General features: G+C 46.1%; 1 protein-coding gene across 6 annotated transcripts in view; it reads right to left on the bottom strand.

Moving 5' to 3' along the window:
- The window catches only part of NSD1 (nuclear receptor binding SET domain protein 1), a 60,955-nt gene that overhangs the window by 34,167 nt on the left and 11,207 nt on the right, over positions 1-15,581 (bottom strand). For 4 of the 6 annotated variants that reach the window (XM_082063696.1, XM_082063695.1, XM_082063697.1 and 1 more), the window contains exons 3-5: positions 10,386-10,521; positions 7,390-7,562; positions 2,815-5,395 (exon numbers count right to left, since the gene is read on the bottom strand). In XM_082063696.1, the coding sequence (XP_081919822.1) occupies positions 2,815-5,395; positions 7,390-7,562; positions 10,386-10,521 (2,890 nt within the window). The remainder of the gene's footprint in view (positions 1-2,814; positions 5,396-7,389; positions 7,563-10,385; positions 10,522-15,581) is intronic. The other 2 variants (XM_082063700.1, XM_082063699.1) reach the window with 2 other exon arrangements.

Below are 15,581 nucleotides of genomic sequence, written 5' to 3' on the forward strand. Positions count from 1 at the left end.
ACACTTAAGCCTAACTCCTTCCCTTCCCCTCCTCCCTGGCTTATTTCTGTGTATACCACAGGAGCCTTGTATTCCCCACCTGCTCCTGCAAGCGCTTTTATTGCCTTTGCTTCCTGACAATAGATTCCACAATGAGATCAGGGAGCAAACAGCCCGGGCCAGTGACCGCAAGCTCTTCGGGGCTCAGATGTCTGTTTGCACAAGGCTGCGCCATCGCAAAGGAAACCCAGTAACAGGTATTTCCTCGATCCAAACCTACGCACTCATGCTGTACCACCTCACACCGCATGGCAAGCTCCAAAAAAAGAGCCCTGATGCTCTACGTTTGCAAGCCGCAAAAGCAAGACAATGGAAGTTTATTGTCTTTTTCTCACTTCCCAGAGCACCTTTGACTTTTCCCCTTCATTAGTTTGCAAAATTACTAAATAATATTGTCAGAAGATTTCTCCTACTCATGAAAACATCTACAGTCTCTTGGAAGTTTAGGAACAAACGGTAAATATTCTCTTTGCTTCTTTTCACGTGTAGGAGGTGGCTTTTTCTTCTTTAAAACGGAAACATTTTATAACAAAGCATTCCAGCACAACACTTCAGAACAGGGATGTTGGACAAGATCGCTACACTTTATTGTGGCTTTGTGGTTAAACATGCATGAAAACGTCAAACTTGGCCTAAAGAGAAGGAACAACTTTCTCAAACACAGCTATTTTCAGCCTCTATTAACGCTCTGCACAGGTGTCTGGGTGAAATACACATTTCAGTACATAAGCAATTATAAGAGGAGTATCCTCACTGGGCGGCTATTTAGAGCCCCAGCGGAGCGCAGCGCTGTGCCAGAAGGGCTGGCTTAACCGCATTTTTTTCCCCAAAGCAAATCCTGTACAAGAATCCAAACTGCGGTCTGATTAGCACTGGCAAATCACGTACCTGACGAAACTATTATTTATAAAAATGTTTTATGTCAGCAAATTCCACCAGTATTAACTTCTGCCTTATTTGCTCTAAACTGCACCTCAAAGTTTGCAGCGAAAACCATGTGGTCGTGACTGCAAACTGTTGGGATCTCCCACACGACACTCTGCTGCGGATGAGGATCAGCCACCTCTTCTCAAAGCTTTGGCAAGGAGAAGAAACTCCTCTTCTGGAAGCTGCTGTTAGTCTGGCTTACAGCATCATGCTCTCTACTTTCTACAGAATTGGCCGTGGCTGATAGAAAAGGAAGACTGGTTTCTACAAATGGGCTTTTCTTGGCATTAGAGATTAACTCACCACCACCAGCAGCTCCGGTGCCTCCTGGGGCACACAGGCCTAGACAAGGTCCAGCTCTGCTTCCAGGCTCACGTGCTATTTAGGGCAGGGGAATTAGATTACACTGCGGTTGCTGACCTGTCACTTCTACAAGCAAAGCCAGGCCCTCGCTTTGTCCCTCTGTGCTCCTCTCCCCGATGTCACCTCACCCAGGACCTGCCGCCTTCCTCTGCTGGTTCTCCCCAACATCACCACCTCTCAGCAGCTCTCTGTAGATTTGCATCTACATCTCATGTAGCAACATTACAGGGATGCTTCAACTGCAAAACCATCATGAAGCCACGAGAATCTGGCCGCGTGTCAGTGCAAACAGAGCTCACTCCGTCCGGCGGGCTGGGACGCTCCTGCGACAGCCCCGGCACAGCCCCTCGCCTGCTCCGTTCGGGATTATGTCTCAAAAGCACGCAGCCACAGCCCTGTGAGGCAGTGAATGATTAAGCTTGTCATGATTTCAAACTAGAACTCTTACCCCACGTGTTACACCCTACGGGTTGGTTTTCTGTGCCTGCTGTGACCTGCCTTGGGCAGGTCCTACAACCACTAAGCCTTTTTCCACGCTGAAACAGAGGTGCAGGCAACCTCCAGCAACCACTAATAGCAAAATACACACACCAAAATGTGCACCGAGGGAACACATAAGTGACAAAACGCACCCGGGTTCAAAGTTCTATCAAGTTATATTAATTTATGATACTGCAAATAGATAAGAGCAATTTAGTTTGGCAAAATCTATGTAAAAATTTCACTTTGTTGTTTTCATAGAGGTTTACTTCCCCAGATTCTTTGCAGAAGCCTGAGGATGGTGTGAGCTGAACACGGTTCTGCTGGACCTATTCTCTCCATGCACACCCATTTTTTTTTGCCTTTACCAAATGTCCCCATCCCGGTGGGACATACAAGGCTGCGTGACCTCGGAAATCCGTGGGGTTCCCCAATTTGTTATTAGCAGCTAATAAACTTCCACACTAAAATGCCAAAAAAACCCAGCCAATACGCTGTCTTGATGAAATGCTATGGAACAAACCAAAGACAGACTCTTATGTCAAACAGTTCTAGGAAAAAAAGTAAATAAGAGCAGCCACTGAGGCTCAGTTTCCCACAACTTTGTAGCGCTGATCTATCCAGCCAACAGGCAGCACATGGCTCTAAGGAACACGTTATGAGGGAACAAGTTGGGTTTCTTTTAAAAAACACAAAAACCAACCAAACAAAAAAACCCCACAACCCTGAAGGATGTTAATTTACCTTTCACTGTGGAGGAACTAATCATTTGCAATGTATTTCAACCTCCTGACCAAAAAGCTAAGCAAAATCCCGTATTTGCTGCGCTGCCTTTGTTCTCCGGGCTTACAGAGAACCCCAAACCAACACATCATGCTTTTTTCAGCGCAGATATATACATCTCTGTGTTGTCAAACAGCCTCAAGTTCCATAACTTATGCTTTAAATGAAAAAAGTATAAAATGGATACAAATACACGCTCTGGCGCACGTCCAGCTCCCTTACCTTGTGCAGAGAATTCAGACTGGGGAGCAAAGTTGCCAAGCTCTGTTTCTGAGTCCATCACACTGTTGTTTGGCTTACCACATACATTCAAACGCTTCTCAACTAAGTCTAAACGATTCTCATAGTCCTGACCTGTCAGGTCTCCCTCAAGCACCTTTGAATGAGGGGAATGCCTACGTCCCAAGCACTCTTTTCCCTTCAGTGAAAAGCCACGAGAATTCAGGCCAAAGGCACTCTCCAAGTTTCCTTGTTCCCTAGATCTACTGATGTGCTTATTAGATCTAGCACTGCTTTGGTTAAAACGCTGCCATCGCTTTTTGGGTGCTACGTGATTTATATCATTAGACTCATCACCAAGAGAGCTCTCACTATTTGCCTCTGAATCCAAGTCTGGACTCTCCCCATTTTCAGCAGAAGTGCAGCTCTCAATATTTCTACCAGCTTCAGGGCTCCTTCCAATACGATCTAAATTGTCATCAGATAAACAGGCAGAGTCTTCATCAGTTGAATGTTCTGTTAAATCAACAGACTCTTTCCTCTCAGTATCTTCTGCTTCATTACCTAGAGGCCTGGTAACCGAACCGTGCACGCGGAATGCATGTTCTCCTGAATCTCTGGATAACCGACTTAGCAACTTACTTGGCCCTCCTGGTTTTAAGTCCTTTCTGTTTGAAACTTTTTTATCTCCAAGCTTTGATGACTGCTTAGATTTTGAACAGTTGCGTTTGGGCACGCAATTTGTGCCATTTGTCCCAGAAACAGCAGTACTCGCGGGCTCCCTTTTACTAGTACCAATCCCCGTCAACTTGGTTGGAGGATTGCGTGAAAATGAGGAGTTGCTTAGAGCGGAGTTTGGATTTACTGTTTCCTGGACACAATCTCCATTTTTTTCTATTTTATATGGGGGACCTACAACAGACAAGGACTTGAGACCACTCGCAGAATTGCTTCCAGAACCGTCCGCTGTGCTGGTATTTCGAAACGGGACTATATTTTGACCAGTCATCAGTTGCTGCTCTTTTGTCTTACTGTCATGCATGTCCTTCAACATCATTAACAAGGTGCTGAACTTGTAATCTGGCTCAATAGGCAAACGACCGTGACCAGAGGCAGAAGAGAAAAGCAAAGGTACTGTGGCCTTTGGAGCACCAGAGTCACCAGCATCGTCACCCATGGACCGGTACGACAGCTCCTTCAGCTCTGACAAGACGTGTTTCACCACAGCAGTTTCGATTTCAGTAGAATCCCTGGGCTTCTCGTGCACGTTGTTTAACAGTTTCTGACCATCAGCTTTTCCGCTTCTCTGCAGAGAATCTCTCTGAAGGCCAGAGAAACCTTTGGTATCAGAAGAGCAGCGATTCACGTCACCCTCCTCTTCTGCAAGAGAAGGCTCCGACCCAGCAACTTTTTCTTTATGTTTGCATTTTATACTCCCGATTCGGGGCAATTTCATGCTTTTCGGTTTTAAGATTGCTTGATTTACAACAGCAGGCCAGGAGCTATCCTTGGTAACGCTTTGGGGAGTAGTGTGCTTGTTTGCTAGGGAAAGATTGTCATTTCTCACATCTGAAGAGCACTCAAGCGCCGTCAATGACATCTCAGCATCAGAGAAGCCTACTTCAAGCTCCCCATCCGCAAATCCACCATCAAGTCTGCTGGTCACCGAACCTCCCAGAGGTTTGCAGTCTCTGTATGACTTCTTCCTGGCCCTTCTGTTGCTCTTCTGAGAAAGATACATGGAAAGCTTAATGTTTCCACTTGACGTCATAGGAAATTCCTTCTCCACTTTATCTGAAGAATCACTAACTTCAAGAGCGCTAGAAGCTCTCTCTGAACTTTGGTCCATGGTATCTACATCACTGTTCCCACCATCTGAGAGGGACAAGGATGAATCTGATTCAGTTTGCTTTTTCTCAATACCAGCATCAGATGCAGAATAGTGTATTTGTAATTTGGAACTGCACAAAATGCCCAGGGAGCTCTTCTCTCTCTCCAAAGATGCACCGGAAAACAAATCTCCTTGGAGAGCATTCTTCAGAGCATCACTTTTACGATTCTCATAGTCTGGTTTCAAAGGTGTCTTCTCAAAACGTCTTTCTCCAAAGGAGGAAAGCAAATGGTTTTCCCTGGTGCTCCCAGACACTGTTAGGCTGTTGACAATCCGGCGAAGTTCATGAGATGCGTGTTTATCTGGAAGGTCTCCAACAATCATGTTTCTAACTATACTCTCCGTCATTTTTCCTTGGATTTCTCCCCGGGATCCTTCCACTCTTACGCCACTCTTTTTTACTCTAGTCCTTTTTCTGCTGTCAGAACTTTTTTTCAGATGTGGCTTCATGTGCAATTTTCCTTTTCCACTGGCCGGGTGTCTGGAGTCAAACGCCAAGGATTTAAAACAGCCGTTCAGCTGCCTGTCCCGCTCTGCTCCAGGGCCATTGGTGTAGTATTCCGCCTGCGCTTCCTTCTCGCTGTCCAGCTCGCTGGAGTTCTGGCTGCACTTCTGATCCTCTGGCCCCCCGAGAAGAATGTCTTCTGCCTGCCCAACACTGACTTCCCATTTAGCCAGAAATCTTTGTGGAACCTTGAAGTTGGAGGAGAAATAAAAAAAAAAGGAGGAAAAAAAAAATAAATATGAGTGAGTAATCAACAAGGTAAAAGTGAGACTGAGGTGCACCAGGCACAGAACAGAGTGAAAAACCTGCATCTTGTGTCTTTAAGGCAATCACATTGATTCCCAGAGACTGTGCATAATGGACACAGAAAATATTGCTCCTGGGTAAGTAACCCACACGCCCACTGAGCCTAATAAAGACCCCTGTGCATTCCCAAAAGAGCAAAAAGGTCCCAGCAAGCACAGGTCTCCCAGGAACCAGATGTCCTGGCATTCCAGCAAAGCCTGAACATAAAGGGGAATGCATATAGTATGCATCCCTGGCACAAAAACAAAAAGGAACAGCCAACAGGCCTCTTAAGGCAAATGCAGCATGATCTCCCTCAAAATATTTGAGCAGTCGTGTTTGCTTTGCTCGTTCATGATTCTTCCTGCATGCCTTGAACTCGGAGCACGATTCAATGTTCCCTTTCCATCAACTCACCTTTGCACAAACATGAGATATACACACACATCTGAAGTGTACCCTATCAAATTCAAGACAGCTATTACTGACAAGTCTCCCAGCTTTAACTTTGCACCTTTAGCATAAAACAAAGAGCCCTCTTCATACCGGACAGGAACTTCTTCTAACATCTAAAACCAGCAAGAAACTTGTTTCTTATCTGCCTGTGTCGTTTTTGGCTGCACAACAACAAATCAAAGGTTTCACAACTGCTTCTAAAATCAAAATCTATTCCAAGACAGAAGGAACAACTCAAATTTCTGACACTTTTCCTTTAATAAGACCCCACACCAACAAAATCTCAGCAGATTAAGAGGTTTCATGGAGCCTGACAGCAAACCAGCCAAAAACTCTCAGCTTTGCATCAGATCTTGGCTTCCATGGATGCAAACCTGGACATTTATGTGAGCAACAAACATTTAATTCCCTCTAGTGCAGCCACACCAGCACTGCCATTTCCATATGGGATGAACCTCCAGCCATGTAGCACTTCTACGACCAGGAAAGTTACTTGGGAGCATATAACTAGTAGTTAGGGGGCTGGGAACACAAGGAGAAGTCTTTAGAGAAGATACCAAACATGCCCTTGGAAAAAGAAAACCAAATGAGGGTATTACACCTGGGAACTCGCATCTGCAAGAGCAGTTATGTACTTAACTTATGTAAGTACAAAACCATCAGATTAAATAAGTATGTGACTGCTAATAAACCTCCTGGGAAAAAACAGAAATCAGACACCGTTGCCTAGTATGACTATCTGCTCTCTCACAGTAATGCAGTGGCCTCTGTACTTCTTCACTTCAGCATTTCTAAAAATGTTAATTTCTCCCGTCACCTTTCAGAAGAAGGAGAGCAGAGCCCTGGGGCACGTTCCATTATACTGGCTACAACTGCTCAGCGCCGTTACATTTGGAAACGGAGATGATGTGATGAGCCACAAAACTCATTCCCACAGGCTCACTGACAAAGCGTTTCCCAAGTGAAATTATAAGTCCTAACAGTTTTCTGTGAAGAGAATTACTGAAGCAGAGCTAAAATACCCGCTGCTTTATCTCAGCCAGTGATCTAGCGAAGCGTGCAACTCCACCTCTGCTTCAGATCGGCCAAAAGAGGCTGCCAGAGAGCACAGGGAGTCACGCAGGAGCGCCGGGTAACACGTCAGGAGGGGGCTGCATGCTGAACAGACCCCACAGCGACAGAGACCGGACTCTCCTGCCTCTCAGAACTGCCCAGGGCAAGAACAGCAGCAGGTCACGCCCCGACACGAAAGAGAGCCTGGAAACTCCTGGCAGCTTATAAACCGTGCTTGTTGTAAGGATGCAACAAATCACTTCCCTGGCTGTGCTGCTGCAGTCGCTGCCACAGAAGAAAGCTGTCAAAGTGCAATTCCAGGATAAAGGAACATTTTGTACTGTGCAGATTTAAAGGATCAAATACATAGAGAAAACAGATCTTTCACCTTATGTTTGTAGCCTTTTTCCTTTTGCTTTCCTCTCCTCCGGAGCACAGGCAGCTCTTCAAACTGATGTCTTCCTTCAAAGAGGACAATAGCTTTCCCAGCAACCCAGGTTTTCTCCGAAGGTTCTCCTAAGGCATCCACATAGTACTCTCGGTAAGGTCTCCGATTGGAAACTATTTTGAGAAATTTAACAGAATTACCCCTTGCATATGACAGAATCAGACAAAAAGAATCACAGAAATCAGTAACAGTTTGCCAATTAATTTTCAACTACTTTTTGCTTAGTAACATTCTCAGTTCTGGGGATTCCTACTCAGGACTAAGAGAGACCCCTTTGATCTCTGTGTTGCTACTGTCTAATTTATTTTCTTACAAACAATTGATAAACAGGTCTAAGATGGGTCATCTCCCTAGAGCAAAGACTGCAGTTTGGCTGCAAAAAATTGCAGAAATATCTTTTTTTTTTTTTTTTTTCTTTGGGAGACACAACATCCTATGCAGGACATTTCTTTTTTGCTGCTCTCTGATTAATGATTAAACAGTCCAGTCCACTTGACTGTTGGGCAAAGGCAGCAGTGTGCTGTCAACACCCAGAAATGACATCTTTCTGGACAGGATTTACTCATGCAGGTGGAACCTCCCCCACTATGATATATCCCATCTTGTTCAATGCTTTGTTCTCATACAAACTCTTATTCAGGACATAAAACATTAAGAAGAGTATTTAAATAAGTACACACATACTCTACAAAGACCAGGTGCAAAACGACAAAATGTTAGTTGCAATGAGTATCTCCATACTTTGGGCACAAAGGTGCAGAGCAAGAGGAGAAACTCAATCATACGGATGCAATCAAAGATTTTTTCAAAAGTGTTTTCTATGCGAGAATGGTGAACAGACACGGTGCGGTTAAGAACTGACCTGGTACTGGGTGTGCTGGTGAAAAAGGACGGGTTACAAGCATTACAACAGAGCAAACAAGGCCTGAACAAGGGATAGAAACTTGTCCCTGCGCTCCGCTGCAGCGTGCTCCATGTTCTCCTGGGAACACCTTCACCCTCTGCACACACAGCCCAGACTTTGCAGCCTGCTTGGTTTGTGCTGCCTCTTCCAGGAGCGCCAGCACAGCCCAGCCTTTAGCACTGTGACATAGAGATTCCGACCCAGGCTACGCAGAGGATGACAAATAACACCCAGGGCAACATCGAACCAAGGGCAAAGATGACGGACTCATTCCTTCCCGTTCACAGCACTGGGACTCAAGCCACTGAGCCTCCAGCCTCCAGCTCCAAAAATCTTTGAGTCAAGAGCTTGCTGAGAAAAAGCAAACTGCTTTAAACAAAACACCACATCTCAAATCTAGGAGAAGAGGTTTCTGCACAAGTGATGAATTTGAAGCGACCTGCCTTGTTCTGAAGGGCTCGTTCCCCTGGCAACGGGAGAGCCGAGACAGGAGCATTGTGCTTCCTGCAGAGGGCACAGAGCCCAGCTGCTGCCCCTGCCCGAAAGCACCGGAGTTCAGAATCACCCGCTCTGCCACCTTGGCATCGGGGAGATGAACAGATTCCACACAGCCACAACTGGAAAATGCCATTTTCCCCAGAGCTCTGTTGGTTTGAACACAGGTAAAACATGATGGGAGATTCTATCATGGAGCTGGAGGTCAGACCTTGCTGGAATTTAATAGCATGTTTCCTCCCTGTAGAATTTCTTTATTAGAAATCATTCTTCTAAGAGGGGGTTACTGGACAGCTATATGCATTAAATACTGTCCAAAATTTCACAGAGGGAGATGCAGGGAGAGAATATATGTCTAGCATATTTTCCAGCAACATCTTTGACAGGAATTTGAGAGTTCAAAAGGGACTATTTAAAACAACACATCCAGTATTATGTAGAATCAGGATGGATGCTTCCCAAAGGATGAAGGTGGAGAAATAGCAAGTAAGGAGACTATAGCAATAAGACTTGGGGATGACGTGAACACAATGTAGGAAAAGAGACACATGTCTCTAGAGAAAATAGCAGAGGGCTCTGAGCTATGGCCACTCTAAAAAAAAAAGTCACTTGGTGCTTTGGCCACAAAAACTGCAGAGAAACACATGGGTGAGTGGCAACCTCACCAGCCTACAGAGCTGCCAGTGGCAGACGGCACCATTTCAAGGGGTTTCCAGTTGCCCACAGGACAAAAAGAATCAGGAGGGAAAACCAAGAATACATAAGCCTTCCACTCGTGGCAGTCTCCCCACAGCAGCCAGTGGGATTCTAAAAAGTGCGGTGACAGCCTTCAAATGAGCTGCAATTTCAAAAAAACTCACTTCCCCTCTGTTCTCTCCATCACTCACCTACACTTCCCTGCCTCCTTTCCCCCAGCTCCTCCCCTGACACACTTTCACATACATGGCTCCATCTCCAGGTTTTTCCGTTATTTCCCCAGAAACAGCCTCTTGCCTCCTCGTGCCAAAGAAGACCAAAACCGCAGTCACCTCCTCTCCCACGTTCCCAGCACACCTTCAGGCACTCGGAGCTCCACCGCACGACCCCACTCCCTGCTTTTCGGAGCCTCCCATCCTCCCTCTCTCCCAGCCTGGCCAACTTTCCACGTCCTCACACACTCCAGGTTTCCCAGCTCTGCTTGCTCACCCTTGTCCTCTCCCCCCCGATCCACCTCCTTTTTCTCTGCAGATCTTTTACGAGAGGCTGCTCTGTCTTCTGCGCTGCCCTGTGCTCAGCCCACCTACTCATCCTTCCTATAATCTGTGAAAAGCCTCCGTGTCCAACATGTGCCACTGTCATCAGCCTCAGTCCCATCTTCCTCCTGTCATCTCCTTGATCTAGGCCTAACTTTACAGATCCAGGTCTTCCACAGAAGAGCCTATTTCTTCATACCTTTCAAGGGCCAGAAATGTTTTGGTTTTTTTTGTACATTAATGACAAACTGCAGCACCCTGCCACATACAACACCTCCACTTTGTGGTCTGAGTAGATACAGTACCTTTCATTTTTGAGTGACAGTCCAGCACTGGGTCATGACAAATCGTGCATGGCCACCATGGGCGTCTGTTGAACTTGGCCCAAACAAGATCCCCAACTTCATACTTCACTGGAGTAGGTTTCTTCTTGGCTTGGATCTTTGGGGAGAAACCAGAACACAAGAAATCACTAAAGCTCCAGATGCTTTTAAAGGTATTTGCCTCCCCAGATGCCATCTGGCCACCAGAGACGTTTACATCAAAAAGCAAGTCCTGATTTTATTTAGTGGCTCTTACACCTTCTTTTTAGTACAGAACATGACCTCTGGTAAACGACTGCACTCGAATTTCACGCATTTGAACAGGTAAATATTTGGAGTCACTACTAAGCCCCAGTACTTCAGTAACACCAATTTGTTCATTTCAAAGGTTGCATCATGCAGGGAAAAAAAGTAGTAGTGAGAGACAATGAAATCCTTCTGACTGGAAGGAAGTGATGAGAACAGCAAATCAAGTGTTTATCAATTAAAAACAAAACACAGTTGGTATGTACAAGCTAATAATTTCCCCGCTTCTCAGATGTGCCCAGGGAAAAACTTCACCATGAACTATTTTAAACCAAAGTATTTGAAACCAGAGGCGGGTATAATCAGAAACTTTTAATTTAGATGAGCAGAACTGCCATTGCTCTGCCCCAAAACTGCAGAGCAGGAGAAAGGGAGCACAACAGCAGTCGTCCTCCCTCCAGGACAGATGGACACACAGACTTTGCCTGTCTCCAAAACCCACGCACACGTGTCACTTCTACAGGAGTCACCCAAACCCTCTCTGCTTCCCAGGGCTGCGCAGCGACCTCAAGAATGCCAAAATCCTTCACCACACAAAAACCTGACACTGCTTAACGCCATTTGTGTCTCGCTGTGGAGAAGCGGGGCACAGAGCCCCTGTGTGCCCAGCTCACCCCCCGGCTGGATGAGGCACCAGCTCTGCCCAAAGGAGGACTCAGGAGCTTGCTGGCATCACGACTAATTAAGCCAAGACGGGGTACAACAGGTTTGCACAGCCACACAAGTCCCCGTGTCCACTGCAGGGTGTCCTGCCTGCTCACCAGCACCAGCCAACATGTCTCAGGTGGGTTCAACGTTTTATGAACTCTAAGAAGTGCTGCGGGTATTTTTGCCGACCAGAATCAGCAATCTGCTCCTCATTAAAGCTGTCACAGCACAACTACGCACCTTCCCGCTTCACTGCTCCGTCCTGCTCACCACCATTCCTGCCGCACGGCTCTTGCAATTCACAGCTCAACATCCCAGCAACTAAAACATAACAGACCTCTCTAATAAAAGGTATATTCCACTTCAGGTTGAGTTTAATGGGTTTTCTTCAAGTGGTTAAAGAAAATCCAAAAGAATGAAGTTCTCTGTTACATGAAAAAAAGCAGTTAATGATGTTACAGATGACATTGCTGGAATTCTTCTCACTCAATCATCAAAAGCCACGCAACAACTTAGAGCTGGGCAGGAGCTCAGAGCGGGCGCGTGAAGCAGCGGCGGGCGCAGCCTCTCGCTGTGCCGCTGCACCCTCCACCGCCACAAACACCCTTTTCTGGAACAAAAATACTCATCCGTGAGCACGGGACCCAGAGGTGCTGCCTTTGCTGGTGGCTTTTAAAATGCGGATGCGCTTTCAGATGCAAAAAACTTATTCTTTTGGTCTACTTCCATCTTGTGTTCTTCTAAACGTGACTTTTGCCTCAAATTTTTTTTACATATTTTTCAACCCTAGGCTTTAAAGTGCACATGTATATCATAACCAGTGATCTCCAATGTGGTGGCCGGTACACACACAATGTATGTGCAACCTACTGACAGCTGTAACCTGAGCACAGGCAGCTGGATGGAACAGTAAAACTGCGCTGGAGATCTGCCAAAGCCATTCACACTGATCCAATCCGAGGGACACCCACAACCCCCGCTCAGAGGCAAGTCTGCATTTACATCAACTCTTTGTCACCCCCTAATACCCCACACAGGCACCTGATGAAAATGTGGCTTTCAAGAAACTCTTCAGACAATGCTTAAACAGTTACCACTCCTGTATTCTCATTCCTTCCCAGTTTGCTCCCTCCATCCCAGCACTCAGATGTTGGCCCCACCAGTGGGTCCAAGAGGCAGCTCGGTTCCCATTCCCAAGGAAGAGCCCTGAGCCAGGATTTTCCTCTCTACTCTCCCTAAATCCCACTACCTGGCTAGAGACACCTACACATTACCACAGAAAACAGACAAAAAAATCTGCTAGGCACTTTTACAATTTGTAACATAAAATACCAACCCACAACTATCAGGAGTGCAAGCAGCAGTTATTTCCAGGTACAGCAAGCCTCTTCCTTTATACTCGGCTGTGTGATGCCAGAATTACAGCCCCCAAAGCATTTATTTCTTGGGTCAGAATAAAACAAATTTCATTCCTTTTACAATTAACATTTACTATGCCAAGACCAAATTGCTAATATATCTCGATGGCCAAAAATGGAGCCCTGCAGTAATGACGACTTTTCGGTGAGTGAGGGAAAGCCCATGTTTTTTTAAACACAACCAACTTCAGATGTAATCCCTACATATGGTCAGAGCAGCGAGTGTTTGCCTACAGAGCACAGAAATGATCAAGTGTTTTAATAACAACAAAACTTATGAGCCACTGCATACCAGTTCGGTACCACGTTGTGACTCCAGTGGAAATACGACGATGAAATTCAAAGCGGGCAGGAGCCTGGGTTGGTGAGGGAGGGAGGACAGAGCTCCCTTGGGTTTTGTATCATCAGAGCGTCAGCACCGCCTACCCTGTTATCAAGTGTTTGGCATTAATTTGCTGCTCAGACAGGACAAGCTGAACTGGAGGTGATACGCAGTATTTCAGATTACTTTGCGCTATTTTTGGAAAGAACAAAAATGTAACTTGTGGATCCCAAATGACCACTTGTCACTGAGGAAGGGGTCACCAGCCGAGGTTCAGCGGAAGGATTACACGAACACTTCTACCTTGACAAACACCTCCTGAGTTTGTACTATACCAAACACACCTTTTGCAATTCACTAAGTGAAGCTGAGCACTGACTGGGTATTTCATGAGGAAGCAGGCTTTCCCATACACAAAACAACCGCACAAGCAGTATCTCTGCCCTCCAGAAATTCTCATCATACGCAAATATCAAACAGACCTTTAAGATCATCAATCAAGCAAAGAAAGCTTATATTTCTAAGTGATTTTATTATTGTGCACATACTGTCAATCCTCGACTGTCTCTCAATCTTCTTCCCTTTAAAATAACCACATTGTCTAAAAGTTACAAAAATAACACTTATCCAGTAACCACTCTCGGCTGTGTCACTTGAAGCTGCTGTTCAACCCACTGATCTTGCTGGAAGAGGTGGCACAAAGCACAAGCCCACAAACACACAGCACACTGATGGCCATGGGGTCCACCTGTCCTGCAGCGCCGGTCACCTGTGTCACAACCGGAGCAGCACTGTCACCTCCAGCACAGCGCGGCACGGACACCCCGTGTGCCACCACGGCCTGACCGGCCAGGCGACATCGTCACAGGGCAACATTTTGAACATCGTGTACCCAAAGAGTCAGGCTGTGCAGAGCACAAGCACTGACCTGCAGCCATCGTAGCCCTGCACACTTCAAATTCAGACCTGCTTTTGAAAGCCACCACAGAAACATTTGGTCAAAATAGCCCTGTTATAATTTATTCCTGACTTAGTTACAAACATGACATCATTCAACGCAGCAAGGGACAGAACTTGCTTTGGGAGAAAGGCTGGGGCAGTGAGATTGTGTGCAAGAAGGACGCAGAAAAGCAAGAAGGAAGCCATTGACCCCGGAGAATAATGAAAGATCCTGCCAAGCCTGTTTCAGGCACGAAGTGGACAGAATCAAAGCCAAGGAAGAAAATAAAAGGAGGCAGCCACATCCAAACGATAATTAGACAATACAGTATAAACAATGACACTAAGAGCAGCAGATACCTGCCCAGGGCCCTGCAGCAGATGCCGGGCTATCTCTGAGCAGATCTCACCGCACTCGCAGCTGCCAGGTCCGGCACACCCCGCACACGAGCCTGCGCACACACCAGCGCCGGGGCAGCCGCAGCTCCACCGCAGAAGCCTCCAGTGCTCTCTACAAACCCGCTCGTTCCTGAGGCAGCAGCTCTCGTGCTCCTCCCCGCAGCCCGACTGCCCCCAGGACTGCAAACAAGCTGTTCCCATTATCTACTTCTTATCAGTTACAACTGGAAGCCTTGTGAGGGTCAGTCCGCTGTGTTCCTCAGCACCACCTTTTTTCCATAAAGTTCAATGATATTAGTGTTTTCCTGAACAGAATGAGATGACAAGGAGTTCACCTAATTCCTGCAAGCCACCAACCCACCCATACGGCTGAATATCAACAGCTCTTTTTACCAGAAGAAAAAAACAATAATCTAACAAAATAAACTTGAGGGAGAAATTATATTTGAAGGCAGCTGGATTAGCCTGGGCCAAACACTCCACTATGGGCAGTATCTCCACAATCGGCACACGGGTGGGTCACGGTGTGCTGTGCCTTGATGCCCCCAGCTCAGGCCATTTCACCATCGCACAGCCCGTGATTCACCCTCTGCCCTTGCAAAGGAGGGACAGCAACTGGGGCAAATTCTCTCTGTTAAAAGCTCTCCCAGAATTTGCCAGGAAGGGCATTCCTAAAGCTATCCTTAACGTTTTCACGACATGGGGCTTCACTCCAGCTGAAGTTCAACGTCATTGAGTTAACTTCCAGTTGAAGACAAAGAAAAGCAGCTCCAAGTTCAGCCCTCTGAGGTCAGGCTTATCCCTCTGTCCCAAGTCCACTGGATAAAAGTCCAACTCCTACCACTGTCCTGCTCTTAAGATGGGAAGGTGTAAAGAAGTCCAAGTGATCCACTCTTCATTATTTCATGCACTGAGAAACGAACGAATATGGATAGAAGGAAAAAAGGCAGGAATTGGGACATAATCTCTGCTTGTGAATGTTGCATGGCAAGATAAAATGAAGATGAGATTAAGAACAATGCTGAAGCAAAGTCAAGAACTGAAACTAATAACTGCTTGTGATAAAAGCAAAAAAATAAATTCTCATTAGCAAAGATTCTTATTTTGAAGAAGCTTTTCTGAAATCAAAACCAAATTGGTTGAAAA

Source organism: Streptopelia decaocto (genome assembly GCF_964273445.1).
Source record: "Streptopelia decaocto genome assembly, chromosome: 12".
NCBI lineage: Eukaryota > Metazoa > Chordata > Aves > Columbiformes > Columbidae > Streptopelia > Streptopelia decaocto.